Genomic DNA, 20,054 nt, shown 5'->3' with positions numbered 1-20,054 from the left:
CCTAGAACTCATACTCTGCCAATAAGTATGGGTGTGCTGGTTAGTTTTTTTGTCTGGTTTTTCTATTTGTTTGCTTTTTGGTCAACTTGACACAAGGGAAGGTCATTTAAGAAGTGAAAACCTCTATTGAGACTGGTCTGTGGACAAGCCTTTGGTGCATTTTCTTAATAAATAATTGATGTGGGAGGGCCCGGTCCATTGTGGATAGTGCTACCTCTGGGCAGAAGATCTTGGGCTATATAAGAAGCAGGGTAAGCAAGCCAGTGCACAGCACTCCTCCATGGCCTCTGCTCCAGTTCCTGCCTTGGCTTCCCTCAACAATGGACTGCAATTGGGATGTGTAAGCCAAATAAACCCTTTGCTCCCCAAAGTGCTTTTGGTCACGGTGTTTATCACAACAACAGAAAGCAAACTAAGATAATAAGAAGTTTGCACTGACAAGCACTTTCGTGAAATTTCATGCAATGTAACAAGAGTGGATGCAGGGTTTAAAGGGACGAGTGTTACTCTAAGAGGCTATATCCTGAAATCAAAGTGCATAATGAACCAGACCACAAAAATGGCTCATGTTGGCTTAGCCAGAACATACAAAAGGAGACAGCATTAGTCTTCATTGTTCAACGAGATCTTGCAGTTTTGCTCTCACAGCATTACCTACTATGATTACTAACAAATGTGCTGGCTGATAACTGTAAGATGATAACCCTAACTAAGCATTGGCATTTAACCTCAACACTGCTGGCACCCATCTGCTGGCGTCCTCCACACATTACACAAGCAGGCTTGTCTGCCAGAGTGAGTAGGAAACAGACTGCTGCTCAGGATTAAAGGCTTTCAAAGGCTTTCAAAGGCAACACCCCTTCGGAAGGGCACATTTCTATTCCCGAGCAGTCTGTACTGCTGAGAGGAAACATCAATAAACCAAGAAACTACCCACATGCCTTCTCATTTTTCCTATTCCACTTGTTCCATCTAATTTTGGGTAGCTCAAGTGTATCCTGCTACTGAGCTGCCCACTGCCTAACTAAGAGCCAGCATTTCACTTGTTTAAAACTCAGGACCAAACTGCTTCTGCTATATATAGCAGTGAATACGATAATAAAAGTGCTGCCCTGAAACAAAAGGCATTATCAGTAGCTAGAGAGAAATTCCACAGTTACAAAATGAAGAATGGTATCACAGTCTGCATAGTGGATGTTCCCGCATGTTAAAGGCTTTTATTGGGAAGTAGTAGAATCACTGAGAATGAAAACTTGTCGGGTGGTCCTAAGGTCATGGGAGGGCACACCTGTGGTGGTATTGTGTTCCCCAAAATATCGTGTACCTTAATAAACTTATCTGGGGTCAGAGAACAGAAAAGCCACTAGTTAGGCAGTGATAGCACACGCCTTTAATCCTAGCATTCCAGAGACAGAAATCCCTCTGGATCTCTGTGAGTTCAAAGCCACATTGGAAACAGCCAAGCATGGTAACACATGCCTTTAATCCCAGAAAGCCAGCCTTTAATCCCAGAGAGTGGTGGTAGAAAGCAGAAAGATATATAAGGGTGAGGACCAGAAACTAGCAGCATTTGGCTGGTTAAGCATGTGGCTGGTTAAACTTCAGGCTTTCGAGCAGCAGTTCAGCTGAGATTCATCTGGATGAGGACACAGAAGCTTCCAGTCTGAGGAAACAGGACCAGCTGAGAAGTTGGCCAGGTGAGGTTAGCTGTGGCTTGTTCTGTCTCTCTGATCTACCAGCATTGACCCTAATAACTGGCCTCGGGTTTGATTTTATTAATAAGAACTTTTAAAATTCCTGCTACACACACCCCTGAGGGAGATGTGAGACCCAATCACTTTTGCTTGTTTGCTTGCTCCATAACTAATATTCTTCTACCTAGCACTTCAGCCAACCAACCATCAGGCACTGCTCACTGCAAGTCCAAAACGAAAAAGACCAATTGATCATGGACTAGAACCTCCAACACTATGCCAAAGTCAATCCTGAAGCTATCTTGAGGAAATTTCAAGGATTTTAGTAGTTCAAGGATCAAAAACAAGTATTTTGTCAAAGTGAAACTCTGTTACATCACTACCAATGTGTCACCTATCTTTTCAAAAACTTTGTATGTGAAATCATAAAATCAGAGTTTCTGCAAATATGAATAAGGAATTTAAAAAGTAATATTTTTATTAAATGGACGAGACCACAAAGGCCCAGGGAGATGTAGTGACTTTTCTGAAAGAGCACAGCAAATAAACTGCTTTGCCAAAACTAGAAATCTAGTCCCTTAATTGCCAACCCAATACTGAGAGTAAGTAAAACAAACATAATAATCACAATTTTTATGGGAAAACTGATTCCATGACATTATAGCAAGACATGAAAACAGCACGCAAGGTTGGAATATGGTTCTGGAACAGAAGGATGCAGACACACACATTCATCGTGGGACGGTCTTAGGAAGACTTCTGTTTTGGAGTCCTAAAAGGTTGCTCACCTCATGGTCACCAGAAAGTAAGGAAAGGGAAGGTAGTTCTACATATCATGTTCAAGGACATGTTCCCAATGACCTAACTTCCTCCCACTAGGCACCCCGTTGTGTTTTGTTTGTTTTAAATGTATTGGTGTTTAAATTTTTTTATAAAATATATTTTCTTCATATTCTTTTTCCCCCAACTCCTCCTAGACATTGTCTACCTCCCTACCACCCAACTTTCATTCTTTCTCTCAAAAAAAAAAAAAAAAAAACAAAAATCAAAAAACAAAAAACAAAACAAAAAAAAACCTGAAAAACCAAAAAGGCCAAAACATAATGGGTGGTGGGACTCCCGACCAGAACCACACATGGAGTACTCCTGAGCATGGTTTATACACCCAGTGTTTATACTCCCACTGGAGAAAACTGGCTTTTCCTTTCCCAGCACATATCAACTACAAACAGCTTCTCAGTTACCCTGCTTTTAGGGTGTACCATCTTCATGAACTGATGATGCTTACTTGGGAGGCACATCACAGAGCTGTGAACTGCTGACATTCCTTCCTTGGATGGAACCAGGGAGGATCACTGGCCCTCAACCTGAGTATCCAGTCACTCCTTTCATCCATTTGTTGGCCTTAGGGCCTTGGGGGCCCTGTGGACAGGGCCAGAATACATAGGCTGAGGAAGATCAGGGGAAGAGGGCTTTATGTGGCTTTATGGAGGTCATCATCCATGTTGGGTAAAGATTTCCAGTGTGGCTACTTTTGAAATCACCCATTTTCTTATCCTCACCTATGCTCTCTAAGTAAGCCCAATAAGCTCACTGGATCCCAAGGTTGAACTAACAGAATCATACTTTGGCGGTGTGTCGTTAGGACCTGAGGAAGAAAGGGAGATACTGTTCACACTCCTCCCAGGGTAAGGATTTTAGTGACATAAGGGTTCTACCACTTCCCAATAGCCCCAGGATTGTCACTAAGCCTTGAACACATGTCTTTGGAGGATGGGTATCCAAACTAAAGCAGGTAGTAATGAGTATTGGAACATGCTGTTATGACATATTACAGCTGCAATTCAATTTTGCAATGTGATTGGTGAGTTGCATAGATACCAAGCATTTAAAAAATAAAGATAGAAACTGTATCATTCAAAGTACTTTCTTTGCCATTTTTATACTATCAATGAAAAGATTGGCTTTTTAGAAAGATCACTCTGTCAACAGTGAGATTTACCTAAAGGTGACAGAAAAGACAGATTAAGTAGATTCTTTCAATAATACATATTGTGACTTAAGCAATAGCAGTATCTTAGAGAGTACGGGAAACACTGCTTAGATACAGAGAAAGAAATGCACACTTTAGAAAGTTGACCTAAATTCAAATCTCAGGAGTAACCTCTACAATTTAGATCAGATCAATTAACTTCTGAAAGCTCATTTCCTAATCTTTATTATGAAAGCATAAAATTGATTACAATATCTACACATGATGGTTGCTGAGGGAACTTAAATAAAATTTGTGAAAGTAGGGAACTATTTTTTGCATGTATATTCTCTCAAAAAGATTGCAAAATCAATGTTTCAAATAAGCATTTTAAAGATAAATAAGGATAAAGATAAGCTGGATCTGAAATTCAAAACCTAGCAACAGTGAAGACAGAGAAATGAAAACCTGGTGGTACTTTAAGAAGACAGAAAAAAAAAATCCCCTCAGAAATGAATAAAAACATAAGATGAAGAAAGAAAAAAAAAACAGATAAACAAAAATTTAACAAAGACTGAAAAATAAAAGTAAGCCAAGCGCAGAAGTTCAGGCTTATAGTTAGTCCTAGCACTTGAGCGGCAACAGCTGGAGGATTACTGCAGGTTCAAGGCCAGGCTGGTCTACACAGACAGTTCCAGGCCTGTGAGGGCTATAGAGAAAGACCTTGTCTCAAAAAAAAAGCCAAAATATTTTTAAAGTTCATTTCATTTCATTGCTCAAAACAATAAAATAAAACACTAAAAACCTACAACAAAGGCAGTAGCAACAAACTGTAATACAATAAACATACAAAATAAAACATTACAATAGTGAATCAACTGCTTAAGGAAATACAAATCCAAAATCCAAAAATAGTATTATGAAAATGCTACTGAATTTGCTTTGTTTTCTAAAATATCTGAATTCAGAGGCTACTGAGTTTGAGGCTAGCCTGGTCTACAAAGCAAGTTCCAGGACAGCCACAGCTACACAGAGAAACTTTGTCTCGGAAAAAACAAACAAACAAAATTTCTATACAGCTGATTGTCAAAGACTGATCAAAGGTATAAAATAATGCATTTCCCTAGCTGTATTGATGAATCAGTGTAAGCTTACCAAATCTATTTGCAGGTCACTTATATCTATTCAACAATTACATATATCTTTTTTTTTTATTCTCTGTGAGCATATAGAGCATATGATGTGTACACATGTATACAGGTGTCCATGGAAATATGCTCACATGCATGTGGTGGAGGTCAGTGGTCAATTTCCATTTTCTTCGTTGGAGACAGGGTCTCTATCTGAACCAGGGCATCGGACTGCAGGGTTACTAACATGACACCATACCCTGCTTTTTATGTGGGTACTGTATAACCAAATTCAAGTCTTCATGCTTGTGCAGCAGGTACTATATATACTAAATGAGTTACCTCCCCAGCCCCAATTACACGTTTTCTTTAATGTCGAATTGTGTGTTGGCCTGTCTGTCTGTACTGAGTATGAGAACAGGCATCAATTGCTAAGCATTAGTATAAGGAATGTACTGTTTCAGCTACAAGTGATCTTAGAGTTGTGCTATAGTTACTAGAAGTTAGTTAGTAGTATAAGGAATGTACTGTCAGCTACAAGTGATCTTAGAAAAGTTGTGCTATAGTTAGTTTGGATCTGGAATATTCCTCAAAGGTCCATGTGTTCCAAGGCTGGGATTGTTGTGAGGGAGGTGGTGAAATTTTTGAGAGACAGAGCCTAACAAAAAGTCTTTAAGAACTGGGAGAATGTCATTAAAAAGGGTAGGAAAGCCAGAGCCCTTCCTTTTCTTCCTTTTTATGCCCAGGCCATGTATTCCAGCCAGGATGTGCTGTCCCATCGAAGGCCTAAAAAGCAAGAGAGAATATAGGAGAAAACCCACAGGAAACTTAACAAAAGCAAGCCTTAAGAGATAAAAATAAACATGGCCTACTTAAGATTATACACTAATTGATTGAATTATATGTAAATTCATTTACACACTCCATGAAATAAGAAAAGTCATTCTTACAGGCAGGATAAATGGTAGAAGGCTTTTAATATCAAGCTAAAGAAAAAAATCCAAAGTCAAAAATTGAGCTACACAAATAAGGACCCCATTGCCAGGCGGTGGTAGCACACACCTTTAATCCCAGCACTTGGGAGGCAGAGGCAGGCGGATCTTAGTGAGTTTGAGGCCAGCCTGGTTTACAGAGCAAGTTCCAGGACAGCCATGGCTACACAGAGAAAACCTGTCTCAGGAAAAAAGAAAAAAAAAAAAAAAAAGAAGAAGAAGAACCCCAGGACTGGGGAGGTAATTCAATGGGTAAAGGCACTTGCCATAAAAGCATATGGATCAGAGTTCAGGTCTCCAGGTAGGTACTCATGTAAATAACCAGGATGGCATGGTAGCACACCTGCAATCCCAGTGCTTAAAAGGCAGAAACAGAAGACCTCCCTCACACCACCAGAGCACACTGGGGAGATACACTGGCTAAATAAGTGAGCTCTTGGCTCAAGTTAAAGATCCTCTACAGTATCTAAAATAAACAGTGATTGAAAAAGACACCCAACATCAAACTTTGGCTTCAAATGTACTCCCACACTCATGTACCCACACACATTTAAACAAGCAGATACACACACATACACATGTACCCACACACATTTAAACAAGTAGATACACACATACACACACGAGAGAGAGAGACAGAGACAGAGACAGAGACAGAGACAGAGAGAGAATGAGAATATACCACTATTCAGTTTCCTATAACTGAAGTGTATATAGAAAAAAATAGTTACTTTTACAAGTACATTGGTAGCTAATTCTACAATAAGGGGCATCTAAAGAACTATGTTGCCATTTTTTAAACATGTGGATAGATTTTAATCATGACTCTTTTTTAAAAAGAAATAAAGCAAGTATATATGAGAGAAGTTGAATTCCTGCATAATAGATAAAACTTATAAACATATCTGAAATATAAAAACTGCTAAAACATAAAATTAAAAACCTCAAAAATAACTTATTGAAGATGAACACAACAGAACCTAAGAAGATATTAAAAAATATCAATGTATATAAATTTATATATTAACATCTTACTAAAGACAGAGAACTATAAGCCAAAACTTTATTTAAAGTTCTATTACTATTTAGTAGCACTGTATGTTTAAAAATTGATGGCAATAAATACAAAAATTATACGGGAATTTTAATTGCCACATACTATTTTTTTTTTTCCAAGCATACCATGATGTGTATCAGCTGACCTTCGGGGCCAGCAGGAAGAACTGTCAAGTCATCACATTTACAGGTGTTGCTGAACCACACTGGCTTTGCAGCACTGGTATTTTATTTAAACCACTTCCAGTAACAGAAATAAATTAAATATCATAGGGAAATCTGAAAAAATAAGCCTACTTTTAAAATCAAGCTAACTTTTAGGTTGACAAGCTTTAAAAAGTATTACACACACATAGCATTTGATGGATATGAACAATTTTATAAACAATTCAAACTTTTGTTTTCTTTTAGATATTTAGGTCACAAAGCAATATCTACTAATACTAGTTCTTTAAGAATTAACATAATGCCTTTAGTTCCCTGGCACTGAACTGAATCCCTACTACTTCATTTAAGTAGTTTAGCTGTGTTCTAAAGTATAACTTAATTAAGTAGTGTTAAATAAATAAAATAAAATAAAAACAGTAAATATAACTCTCCCTTTATCTGTGGGGATTTGGTTCCAGGAGGACATACATTCCTAGCCCAAGTCCCTTATATAAATAACATGGCATACTTTCTACATACAACCCACTTATATCCTCCCTGTCTTAGTCAGGGTTTTCATTGTTGTGAAGAGACACCATGAACACAGCAACTCTTATAAAGAAAACATTTAATTGGGGCAGCTAACCTATTCTGAGGTTCAGTCCATTATCATTTATGACAGGGAGCGTGGCTGCGTGCAGGCAGATGTGGTGCTAGAACTGAGAATGATAGATCTTGCAGACAACAGGAAGTCAACTGATACACTGGGCGGTATCCTGAGCATAAGAATCCTCAAACACACAGACACACTTCCTCCAACAAGACTATAACCACGCCAACAAAGCCACACCTCCTAAAAGTGCCACTCCCTATGACATTATGGGGCCAAATTACATTCAAACTACCACACTCCCATATACCTTCAACGGGTCTCTAGGTTACTTGTAATGGCTAATAAATACTATGTAAAAAAGTCATACAAATACTTATATTACTGTCTTGTTTAGGGAAATAAGAATGATTAGAGAAAAAAATGTCTGTGTATTCAGTACAAATGTAATTTTTTCCCCAAATATTTTCAAACTGAAGCTCATTTAATTCACAGATGGAGAATTACAGGTACGCAGGGGGTGATTGTATTTGTCATAACATTCTGAACTACTTAACATTTAACAACATTTCCTGGTAAGTAATTAGAAAATACAACTTTTTTATGTCTTTAAGCCTCTGAACATTAATCTAGTAACATTTTTTAAAAGAAGAGATGCTTAGTTCATACAATAAAGTAATTTTAGAATTACATTATGTTTAAAGGGAAAGTAATCCAATATCCAGTGCAAAAATAAATAGAAAATGAAGTTACAATCATTTAGAAAATTGTAGGCCTCAAACAGTTTCAATTTGTAAACATGGGCTAACATAAGTTTAACAAATTGAGAATTTCATATTTGTAACAATTTGGGTTTTACTTTGACAAGAAATAAATTGCTTCATATTCATTACAAAAGATGGTTATCTTTTTTTTTACTTACAATTTTCTCCAGAAGAACGGGTAAGAACTTTTAAACAGATTATATTATATAATGGATTATCCTTATGGCAGATTAGTACAACCAAAAATACAATAGAAGGATTTGTGAAAAGTTATTTCTCAATAAATGCCACACAGTAATGGACCATATAAATTTTACTGGTAAGATATAAAGATACTAAAACCTGTTCTATCCTGAGTTATCTTTCCTTTTTCCTCAAGCTTGTTTATCAGATAAGTAAAAGTGTAACAATGTAATGTAACAGCAAAGACCTTAAAATACACAAATGATGGAAAGAGAATAGAAGATTGGTAATAAGAAAATCAACCAACCAATCAAGCCAACTGTCATATGCCAAAGACAAAACTATTAAGAAAGTAAAAATTTCTTCCCAATAGATTAATAGAGAACCAAAGCAAGAACACATACAAAGCAAAACCTCTTCAAGCTAAAAATATCAAGTTAGAAGAACAGTAGGAAGAAAAAGTTCAGAGACAAAAAGCATACCAAGTATGAATATGGAGAGATCCTGATAATCATTTTAAAAATAATCTTAGCACTATTATTTTAAGCGATGAAAATTCTATACAGACTGTGCTGAAAAATCAATCAGTTCTACTGAACAGATAAATCACCTTAAACAATTTGGTCAACTTTGCTGAGCATTAATTTCTATACATAAATATGAACTAATACTGCCTACCTACTTTTCCGAGATATTGTGAGGATGAAATGGAATACTGTAGATAAATGATTTCACATGTCTAGCACTCAAGAAATGGAAATAATAAAAGATTGCTATGCAGCTAAAACCTGAGAATTTAAATATTGATGCAATTTCTCCTTTATCAGAGCAAGTAGATGTACAAATACCAAAGTGTCTGAAGGTCACTGATTATAGCCAATACTAAATGCTTGGCTGCTTTCTGAGGATACTCATCATGTCACTTACTTAAGCATTCATAAAACTGCAAGTGTTTAAAACACTTCTTAAGTAGAAAAGTAGTTCACATTTGAGAATCTCTACAATCACATCCTGAACATGGTAGTGATGAAAGATATTGTTCTACCTGATTTTAAGGTAATTATTAAAATAGATTTCTTCAAAAATAAAAAGTAATGAAGGGGAAATGTCAAAACACCTGGATGAAACTTAAAATAGGACAGGTTATATGTGTGAAAACTCTAGTCTTTACTGCTCAGTGTACATGACTTAATTTAAGCTTCTATTAGTACAAAATTATCTTTGGCAACTAGAAATTCCAAGATCAATCAGAAATGTAGATACCAACTTGTAGTGATATATTTTGTACCCTAATAAAATTTGCCTGGAGATCAGAAAACAGAACAAGCCACTAGACTAAACATAGAGGCCAGGCAGTGGTGGCACACACCTTTAATCTTAGCACTTGGGAGGCCGATATCAGTCTGAATCTCTGTGAGTTCAAAGCCACCATGATTGACTCAGTCTAAAAGAGAAACAGACCCAGGTAGTGGTGGCACACACCTTTAATCTCAATACTTAGGAATCACAAGCCTTTAATCCTAGCAGTGAGATCTCACGCCTTTGCTTGGGAAGCAAACACACCTTTAATCCCAGGAGGTGATGGCTGGACAGAGAAAGGTATATAAGGCGGGAAGAGACAGGAACTAAAGGCTCCCTTTCAGCTAGAGGCTTTTTTAACTGGAGCCTTTCAAGTGAACTGTGGCTTGTTCCTTTGTCTCTCTGATCTTCATGCAAATTTTATTAGGGTACACAAAATATCACCACACCAACTGGCTCATTTTTGTCTCCAGTTGGAGTATGTAGCTAAAGATATATGCATGCACTCTGAATAATTTTTCTTCTACAAAATAAAGAGTATCAGCCAACATAGGCAAAAACTGAGTGTAAAGTTCAAAAATCATTTACTATGAACATGGAATACTTAAAATACAATATGACAAGATTGGTGCTACTTATATTTTATTTCACTTTTGGATTATCAAATTCTAACTCCCTGTCAATCATTTTTCCTCATTTACTTACCTATGTGGATATAAATGAAAATAGAGCTTCATCTTCTAAAAAATAATCTCCACTACAATGATATTTATCCTATCTTAACTACAAATACAGGACTATGTGGGAAATGTTAATAATCTGAGATAGACAGCAGGAACTGGATGGTACATATCAAGTGAAACATTGTATTTTCACAGAGAATATTTGTTATCTGTGTGACTAAATCAACAAAATAGTAAAACATTTACAAGCATTACCTATAGAAAGTTATTGAACAAGGTTAAGACACAATGTTTCTCACCCATTTTTCAGGACACTTTCCAAGTTTAGGTGCAGTGGAATAATCCTTTTGTACACTGTGAAAATTTGTTGCTATGATTAGTTTAAGAAAGAAGCTGACTGGCTAATAGCTGAACAGGATAAGGTTAGGCAGGAGAGCCAGACTAGGAGAACACTGGGAGGAAGAAGGACAGAGTCTGGAGTTCCCAGCCAGATACAGAAGGAGCAGGAGATGAATGTGCCATGCTAATAAAGGTACCACCATGTGGCAGAGTGTAAATAAGGAATATAAGTTAACTTAAAATGTAAGAGCTAGTTAGTAATAAGCCTGAGCTATTGGCTGTGCATTTATAATTAATAAATGCTTCAGTGTGTTTATCTGAGAGCAACTTCGGGACAGGAAAACTTTGCCTACATTTAGGACTATAGCATGAATGTATCCCCTAAATTTCCTATGTTAGAAAATTAAGCAGCTTGGCACAGTGGTTTAATCCCAGCACTCAGGAAGTAAATGGATCTCTGAGTTTCAGGACAGCCTAGCCTATATAGCCAGTTTCAGGTCAGCCAGAGCTACAAAGTGAGACTCTGTGGGGCTTAGAGGGGATTAAAGCACCAAGTCATGTATTAATTATATGTGCAAAGTAGAACCTTTGAGAAGTGACTGGGACATAAAAGCTCTGTCCTTGTTAATGCATCCATTCATTACTAGATTAACAACCAATTAACAGGATAATGACAGAATAGCTTTGTTATAAAAGGCTCTCCCTTAAGACTGGAATAAAGAAAAAGGTGCCCTCAGGGCAAGAGCCTACCTAGCTAAGTTTCCAACCTATAGAAGAGAGCATAATGTTCCTGGAAGGCACTGCAATAAAAAGCTGCTACTAATGTGGTTCAGGAGAGTGAGGATCCAACCCAAGCTTGGCAGTGTCATCCACATGGCAAGAATGCATGAGTAAATGAGTTGTAAAATCTTCCACCATAGTTTCAAAGAGCCACTGGGGCTACATAATGCATGACAGGGGAGTCCCTATCTGGAAGTCTCGAGATGATGCTGCATAAAGCTCTAGAAATAAAGCCTAGGTTGCAATGGAGACTCAAGATGTTGGTTATGCCAGAGACATGAGACATCTATCAGGGAGAGCTGCACAGAGGGAGTGCATCCAAGCCTAGAGAGAGAGGTATGTTACAGGCTGCAAAGCTACAAGGGCAGAGCTGCCTACACCAGACTTGGAGCTATAGGATTTGAAGTTGGTCTCTCTGGGTTTCAGTTTTGCTTTGGCCTAATATTTCTTCACTATGCACAAATTCCTTCCTTTTAGAAAGCTAATGTCTTAGGGTTTCTATTGCTGGGAAGAGACCCAGCAATAGCATGACCACAGCATTTAACTGAGGCGGTGGCTTACAGCTCAGAGGTTCAGTCTATTATCCTCACAGCGGGGACCATGGCAGAGTGCAAGCAGACATGGAGCTGATTACATCTTGATCAGAAGGCAACAGAAAGTGGACTGAGACACTGGGCATGGCTTGAGCATATATTGAGCCCACCTCCACAGTGGCACACTTCTTCCAACAAGGCAATACCTACTTGAACAAAGCCATACTTCTCCCTTTGAGCCACACTCCCTATGAGCTTATGGGGGCCAATTACATTCAAACTACCATATTCCACTCCCTGGTCCCCATAAGCTTGTAACTATATCATAATCCAAATACATTTATTCCAACTTTTAAAAGTCTCCATAGTCTATCACAGTCTCAACAACATTTAGAAGTCCAAAGTTCAAAGTCTCTTCTGAGATTGATGCAATCTGCTAACTGTAATCACCCAGAAAATCAAACTGAAAAAGCAGATTACATACTTCCAATATATAATGGCACAGGATATACATTGCCATTCCAAAACGTAGGGAAGGGAGCATAGTGAGGAAATACTGAAAGACTGAAAACTTCCTGGGCAAACTCCAAACTCTGCATCTCCATGTCTGATGTCAAAATGCTCTTCATATCTCCAATTCTGTTGAGCTTTGTCGACTACAACACACTTCTTTCTCTTGGGCTGGTTCCACTCTCTGGTAGCAGCTGTCCTTGGCAGGTATCCCACAGCTCTGGCATTTCTAACATCTTGGGGTCTCCAAGGCAATCCAGGCTTCAACTTCACAGCTTCATACAATGGCCTCTCTAGGCCTCCATTCAGGGACACCCCTGACACATGCTTGGCCTCAACATCTTACCTTAGTTGAGGGGGCAAATTCCATAAGCCATTTCTTCTATCTTTACCTCTAAAACCAGAACTACATGGCCAAAGCTGCCAAGTTCTGCTGCTTGCTGGGGCTGGAATATGAACCCCTCATCCAATTACATCTTCACCAGCTTTCTATTTTTTGACTGTTACCTTCACTGCCTAAGCTTGGCTGTCCTTGAACTTGCTCTGTAGACCAGGCTGGCCTCAAACTCAAGGATCACCAGGCTCTGCCTTCCAAGTGCTAAGATTAAAGGTGTGTAGCACCACACCCAGTTCTAAGCTTTTCTTTAATTCCTTTTCAAAATTTTGGAAATCTAGCTAGATGGGATCTTGTCCTGAAGTCACCACTCTCTTTATTCCATTTTTTTTTTTTTTTTTGTTTGTTTGTTTGTTTGTTTGTTTTTCGAGACGGGTTTCTCTGTGTAGCTTTGTGCCTTTCCTGGAACTCACTTGGTAGCCGAGGCTGGCCTCGAACTCACAGAGATCTGCCTGGCTCTGCCTCCCGAGTGCTGGGATTAAAGGCGTGTGCCACCACCGCTTTTTAAGGGAGTCTTCCTTGAATATAGGATTTATCTCTATTCCACTTCCTGGTGCTCCCTTTTTTCAATCTGTACATTTTGTATTTTTTATTTGCTGAGCTTGTTTCTTTTCATTATAAATCTGCATTAGAGTTACCACTAAAAACCACATAACAGAGTGTATACTAGGCTGTTTTGAGATTTCCTCTGCCAATGGAATTAATCCAAATCTCTTCATGTTAGCTTTAGGAAGTATGTCACTGGGGGAGAGTTTTGAGAGTCAAAAGACACCATTTTGAGTTTGCTCTCTCTGCTTGATGCTTTAAGTTAAAATGTGAGCTCTCTGTTTCTACTCCAGCAGCCATGCCTGATGCCTACTGTCTCCACTTCTTCATCATATAGTCTCATCCTCTGGAATCCCAAGTCCAAATAAACTCTTTCTTCTATATAAAAAATAAAAAGTAAATAAAAGTTCTCTCTTATATGCCTTGTTCTGTCTCACCATCTTATGATACAACAAGAAGCCTTCACCAACCATGTCCTTGGACTTCCTAGCCTCCAGTCCTGGTCAAATAGATATCTGCTATAGCTTGGATCTTGAATGCCTTACATATGTTGAAAGTTTGCCCCCCCCCATCCAAGATGTTAGTGGGATATCATGAAGCCTATACAAAATGGAGCATACTAGGAGGGAGTTACATAGCTGAAGATGTGCCTTTGAAGGAGATAGTGGGAACCCAGCACAACCCCTTATTCCTTGGATGACACAAGGCAGTCACTTCTTTACTGCAGGATGTTTGATCACACTGTCAACACTGAGACTGGGAAGTGTGGCTCAGCCCTAGCACACACCTTTAATCCAAGAGCTTTCTGCTTGAATATCATAAACAGAATTAAATAAAGTCAACCAAAGGTCAAGAGACAGAGCAAGCAATCAGTTGACAGGAAATTAACATAGGATTATTAAGAAAAAAACGGAGAATAAGGAGTGAGGAGGAAAAATAGAGAGATACAGAGGAAGTAGAAGGGAGGGACACTGAGTTGGCAGAGTTTTTTATTTGAGACAGTGTGGGAAAATGAAGCTTCTGGGATGTCGGCTGAGGAGGAAGTTCAGCTGGGTGCTTTCTCTGCCTCTCTAAGCTAGCAGGCTTTCATCCTGGCATCTGGCTCCCAAGTCTTTATTGAAAAAATTGAATGATTAAGATTTTTGTTAAAAACAACACTTGTTTGCAATGTGCTCCTGCCATGGTATATTACCTTATCATATACCTAAAATCAACAGGGTGAACCAACCATGGACTAAAACCTCCAAAATTGTAAGCCAAATAAGTCTTTCATCTTGTTGACTATCTCAGGTTTGATACAGTACTGCAAAGTTGACTAATGCAACTTCTATTCTTCATAAGATAACAACTAGTCTTAGATATTTACTACAATAACTGAAAACAAAATAAGTCTATTAGAGATCATAGCGTTACATTTTTCTTTTCCTTTTGGTTTTTGTTTTGTTTTGTTTTTTTGTTTGTTTGTTTGTTTTTTCTTTTTCCTTGCTTGCTAGAGATGGGGTCTCACTCCATTGTCCTGGCTGGCCCTGAACTCACTACAAAGAGTAGGTTGTCCTTGAACTCAAAGAAATCTGTCTGCCTCTGCCTCCTGAGGGATGGGATTAAGAGTATATGCCACCACACCCAGCTTGTTACATTTTTTAAATCATCATTGCTATCTAGTAAAAAACTAGATCTATGACATTCACTCAATGGTCACTCAATGAATAAGCTTTTAATTATAATAGTTTTCCATTTCATACAATTCCTGAATACAGTGCCAAATGCATTTTTCTTTACAGTTCTCTAGTAATCATGCACAGAAATGAAGAAAAGATGTGACAGATAAAGATGAAATTTAAAACACTGCCATCCTAAGTTAAAAACTTAAATTATGAAAAATGTTCTAATAAGATTCATGAAATGTAGACCAATGACAGTCATAATTCAGACACACACAAAAAAAAAAAACCCACAGAAAATGGAGTACAGCATTATTAAAAGTTCCGTGAAAGTTTGAACTAGTCATGTGCTATTTCATATGCTTAAGTTTCATTTAATGGGCGTTGTTGGCACACACCTTTAATCCCAGCACTCAGAGGCAGAGCCAGGTGGATCTCTGTGAGTTCAAGGCCAGCCTGGTCTACAGAGAGAGATCCAGGACAGGCACCAAGTTACATTTAACACACACACACACGCGCGCGCGCGCGCGCGCGCGCGTGCGTCTGAGTGTGTGTCTGAGTGTGTGTGTGAATGCTGTATGAAAACAGAAGAAATGAGAAAATATACCAAGTAGAAGCTAAAAAGGTATACAACTTTCAGTGAAAATAAAAGTAGAAGCTATATTACCAGCTAAAAGATGATTTCAAATGAAAAAGTTTAAGTTGTAAAAGACACTATAAAGGACTAGAGGCATAACTTAGTGGTAAGAAACTTGCCTACTATGTGTAAGACCCAGTTTCAACACCCCAAAAACCTGAGAGAAAATAAAGAACAGAAAGCAGAAAGGGGAGGAGGAAGGAAGAGGAAAGAGAAAGAAGGAAGGAGGGAGGAAGAGGAAGAGAGGGTATTTGACAATATTTTCCAAAATCAAACTAGTCAGAAATACATGGAAAGCACCTCACCACTCATGTATTCTGGGGAAATTCTTGTGCAATATTTTAGAAAGGCTGGGACAGGACAATATTCACACACAATATGCACACAGCCAATAAACACCCTAAACTTTAAAACTAATGAATGTAGGCCAACAGAAAAGGAGATGAGGCTGGGCGGTCATGGCACATGCCTTTAATCCCAGCACTTGGAAGGCAGAGCCAGGTGGGTCTCTGTGAGATCGAGGCCAGCCTGGTCTACAGAGGGAGATCCAGTACAGGCACCAAAACTACACAGAGAAACCCTGTCTCGAAAAACAGAAAGGAAGGAAGGAACGAACGAAGGAACGAAGGAGGGAGGGAGGGAAGAAAGAAGGAAGGAGGGAAGGAAGGAAGGGAGGAAGGAAGGGAGGAAGGAAGGTGATGAACAGAGATTAGGTCCCTACATATTCCTAACTGTAAATTCCAACATCACAGATTTATAGCCCATAGTCTCAGTCTTCCTTTTCTTTCTCCTTTATTCCTCTTGGCAAAGCCACTGAAGAGCAGCTCAGTGAGCCTTGTAACCTCCCCAGTGTTTTTTATGAGCTTGACCAAAAGACTACCTCAAATATACATAAATGAAATAAAGCAATATATTTATTAGTGCAAAAGGTTTCAAGACAAGTAGTCCAGAAGCATTGCTCTAAATATGCTGCTGCCTCTCATCCCTATCCTCCCCAATCATGACACTGGCATCTATACCATGCCTTCTTAGGATATAAAACAGGAAGTATAAAGCATGATTCAATTCAGGGAGCAGAAATATTTCTCAGTTTTCCTGTACCAAAATACAAAACAGAGAGAGACAGACAGACAGACAGATGTCGAGACCAAGAAATAAAGACAGAGAGACAGAGAGAGAAGAGAGGGGACAGCAGCAGCACTGATTTAAGAGAGAAAAAAATTTTTTCCACATAGTTGGCAAAAACATAAATGAATAAAACCATTAGTTCACTAGGCTTTAAGTATCCAAATCCCTAAAAATATTCATTCGATATGGCCCAGAAATTCAGTTATAAATTGAATATATTCAGTTTCTTCTAGAAAAAAATACTAGGTTAAGTACACATATGTAAGAATGTTCTCTACAGTAATGTTTACAGTATTGCAAACTACTGCAACAATCTTAAATGCCCACCAGAACAAGAATGGTAAAACTATTTTACTACTATGACAGCATGATACACTCTGCAAACATTTAAAAAATGAGCAGCCATAGACTCAGTAAGATAGAAAAATGTTAATGTAACAGTAAATGAATACAGATTATAAAAGCATTAATATAAAAGAATCCTACTTTCAACATAAAAGTTTAGCGACATAATTACAAAAACAACTTACAATAAATATACATTAAATATACATAAACATTAAGGCCAGTCAAGAACTCATAAAGTTAGAGCAATGGTCAAAGAATGAATTACTTACCACCAAGTCCCAGTTATTTTGTTCAAGCAATGTAATAGCTTCATCGATGTTTTCAATGCCAGTACATGCCTAAAAACCAAGTAAATATGCATGTTTAGGATTTTAGAAATGAGGTCTGACTTAAAATGTAATTGGTATAAAACATAATTTAAGCTGTATACAATCTAAATGAAGTCAAGACATTAAGTGGCTCATACTTCTGAACAGTTTATACATAAGAGTTTGAAAATTCTTGCTTGCAAAATTTAACAATTACAATAAGCCTGTCAGGGACAGGAGAGATGACCCAGTGGATAAAAGGTGCCAAAACCCTGGCACACTGACCTCAATTCCTGAGATGCACATTATAGAAAGAATCAATCAACTCCTGTAAGATGTCCTCTGGCTCCACATGTGTACCATAGCATGAGAAAACACACACACACACACACACACACACACACACACACACACACACACACACGAACGAACAAACGAACGAATGAACGAACCAACAAATGCAGTTTTTTGACCAGGAATGGTAGCACACAATTTTAATCCCAGCACCTGGGAGGCAGAAGCAGACAGATCTCTGTTGAGTTCTAGGCCAATATGGCCTTAATAGTGAGTTCCAAGCCATCCAAGGCTACCCAGTGCGACCTTGTCTCCCTCCCTAACCACAAAAACAAACAAACAAGCAAATAAAACGAAACAAAAAACTTGCAGAAAGCAAAGAATAGCACTCTGAAGCAGACACAGAAACACCTCCTAGAGGTGGTTCCTTTTCATTTTCCCCTAAGACCCAAAAACAAAATGACAGAATTTAACTACCCAAACACAGTACTGAACACTCAAGTAACACAATTCTCAAATTATGAAAATGAAGCCATAAAGAACAAACAAAACCAATCTGTTACCATCGGCATAAAACTTAGGAACTAACTAGCACATTATTTATTATGAACCAAGCAATTTACATCATCCTTTCATTTTCTCAATAATCAGAAACTAAAATATGGCCTTTAAAATTCTTACACATAAAAAGACAACAAATTAATATATTTCATTCAATCCTCTTACCAACCTTTTGAAGTAGCTATTATGTCCATTTTAATAAGATCACTGTTTCAAAGACACTGTCCTGGTTTCATTCTGTTGGTATGATAAAATACTCAGACAAAAGCAACTTAAGTGGAAAGAGTTTATTTTAAATCACAATTCTAAGTTACAGTCCATCACTTCAGGAAAAGTCACAAGAGAAGATTCTTAAGACTTGCCATAGTTTGGTTTATTTCATGCCAATGGTTTATTTTACCTTGTATGAAGGGAAGTCAGGGACTCAAGCAGGGAAGGATCCTGGAGGCAGGAACTAAAGCAGAGGCGGTGGAGGAATGCTGCTTACTGGTTTGCTCCCCATAGTTTGCTCAGCCTTTCTTATACAAACCAGAACTGTCCAGGAGTGGCACTACCAACAGTAAGCTGGGTCCTCCTCTATCAACTATTAGGCAAGAAAATGCCCCCACAGACTTGTTTGAGGAGCTTTGATGGATACATTTTCTTAGGTGAGGTTCCTCTTCCCATTTGACTCTAACTTGTGCCAAGTTGACAAAAAAGTAACTGGGACATGACAGCTGCTCACATCACATCCACTGTCAAGAGCAGAGAGACTCAATGCATGCATGCTTAGTACTCAGCTAGTTTTCTTTACTCTTATACAGTCCAGGGCCCAAAAACATGAATACTTTCAGGCTAGGTCTTCCAACATCAATTAAGACAATGCCCTACAGACCAACCTGGTCTAATCAATGTCTTCCCAGGTGATTCTAGATTGTGTCAAACTGACAATTTAAATCAACCAGCAAAAAAGTTAAGCAATGTACTCAGGATCACAGGACTAAAAAATTGACAGAATTCCAAAGCCAGAACATTTTTATTCCACAGCACTGCCTCTTAGTCACTGATGAAAATATAAATCAACTGGAGACAATAAGCTATTATTGGTTACCTAAATTCATTAAAAATCAAATGAAATTTGGTAACTATTCTGTGATCAAAGATGACTCATAAATTCACAACCTATTCCTTATGTCATCAATTTGGAGTATTAACTAGAATGAAATGACTGCGTCTGTGTGTGTGTATGTGTGCGCGCGCATGCGCGCGTGCACGCGCGCGCAGTATGCATATGCATGTATGTATATATAATATATATGTGTAATATATATATTATATATATAAAACATTCTAAGAAAAAAATCAGGGGTAAAGTCCCATTCACAACTTCCTCAAAATAAATATAATAAAATACCCTGGATAAAACTAACCTGAAAGTAAAAGTTTTCTACAATAAAAACTATAAAACATTGAAGAAAGAAATTGAAGAAAATACAAGATGGGAAA

At 38.0% G+C, this 20,054-nt stretch overlaps 1 protein-coding gene across 1 annotated transcript in view; it reads right to left on the bottom strand.

Annotated features, from left to right (window-relative positions):
• Faf1 (Fas associated factor 1) overlaps positions 1-20,054 on the bottom strand; it is a 337,162-nt gene that overhangs the window by 272,165 nt on the left and 44,943 nt on the right. The window contains exon 2 of the mRNA XM_028888986.2: positions 17,676-17,744. Coding sequence (XP_028744819.1) covers positions 17,676-17,744 — 69 coding nt within the window. The remainder of the gene's footprint in view (positions 1-17,675; positions 17,745-20,054) is intronic.

The sequence above is a fragment of the Peromyscus leucopus genome, chromosome 2 (assembly GCF_004664715.2).
Source record: "Peromyscus leucopus breed LL Stock chromosome 2, UCI_PerLeu_2.1, whole genome shotgun sequence".
NCBI lineage: Eukaryota > Metazoa > Chordata > Mammalia > Rodentia > Cricetidae > Peromyscus > Peromyscus leucopus.
Note: the sequence above shows the minus strand (reverse complement) of the source record. Positions and strands in the feature narration are given on the sequence as shown.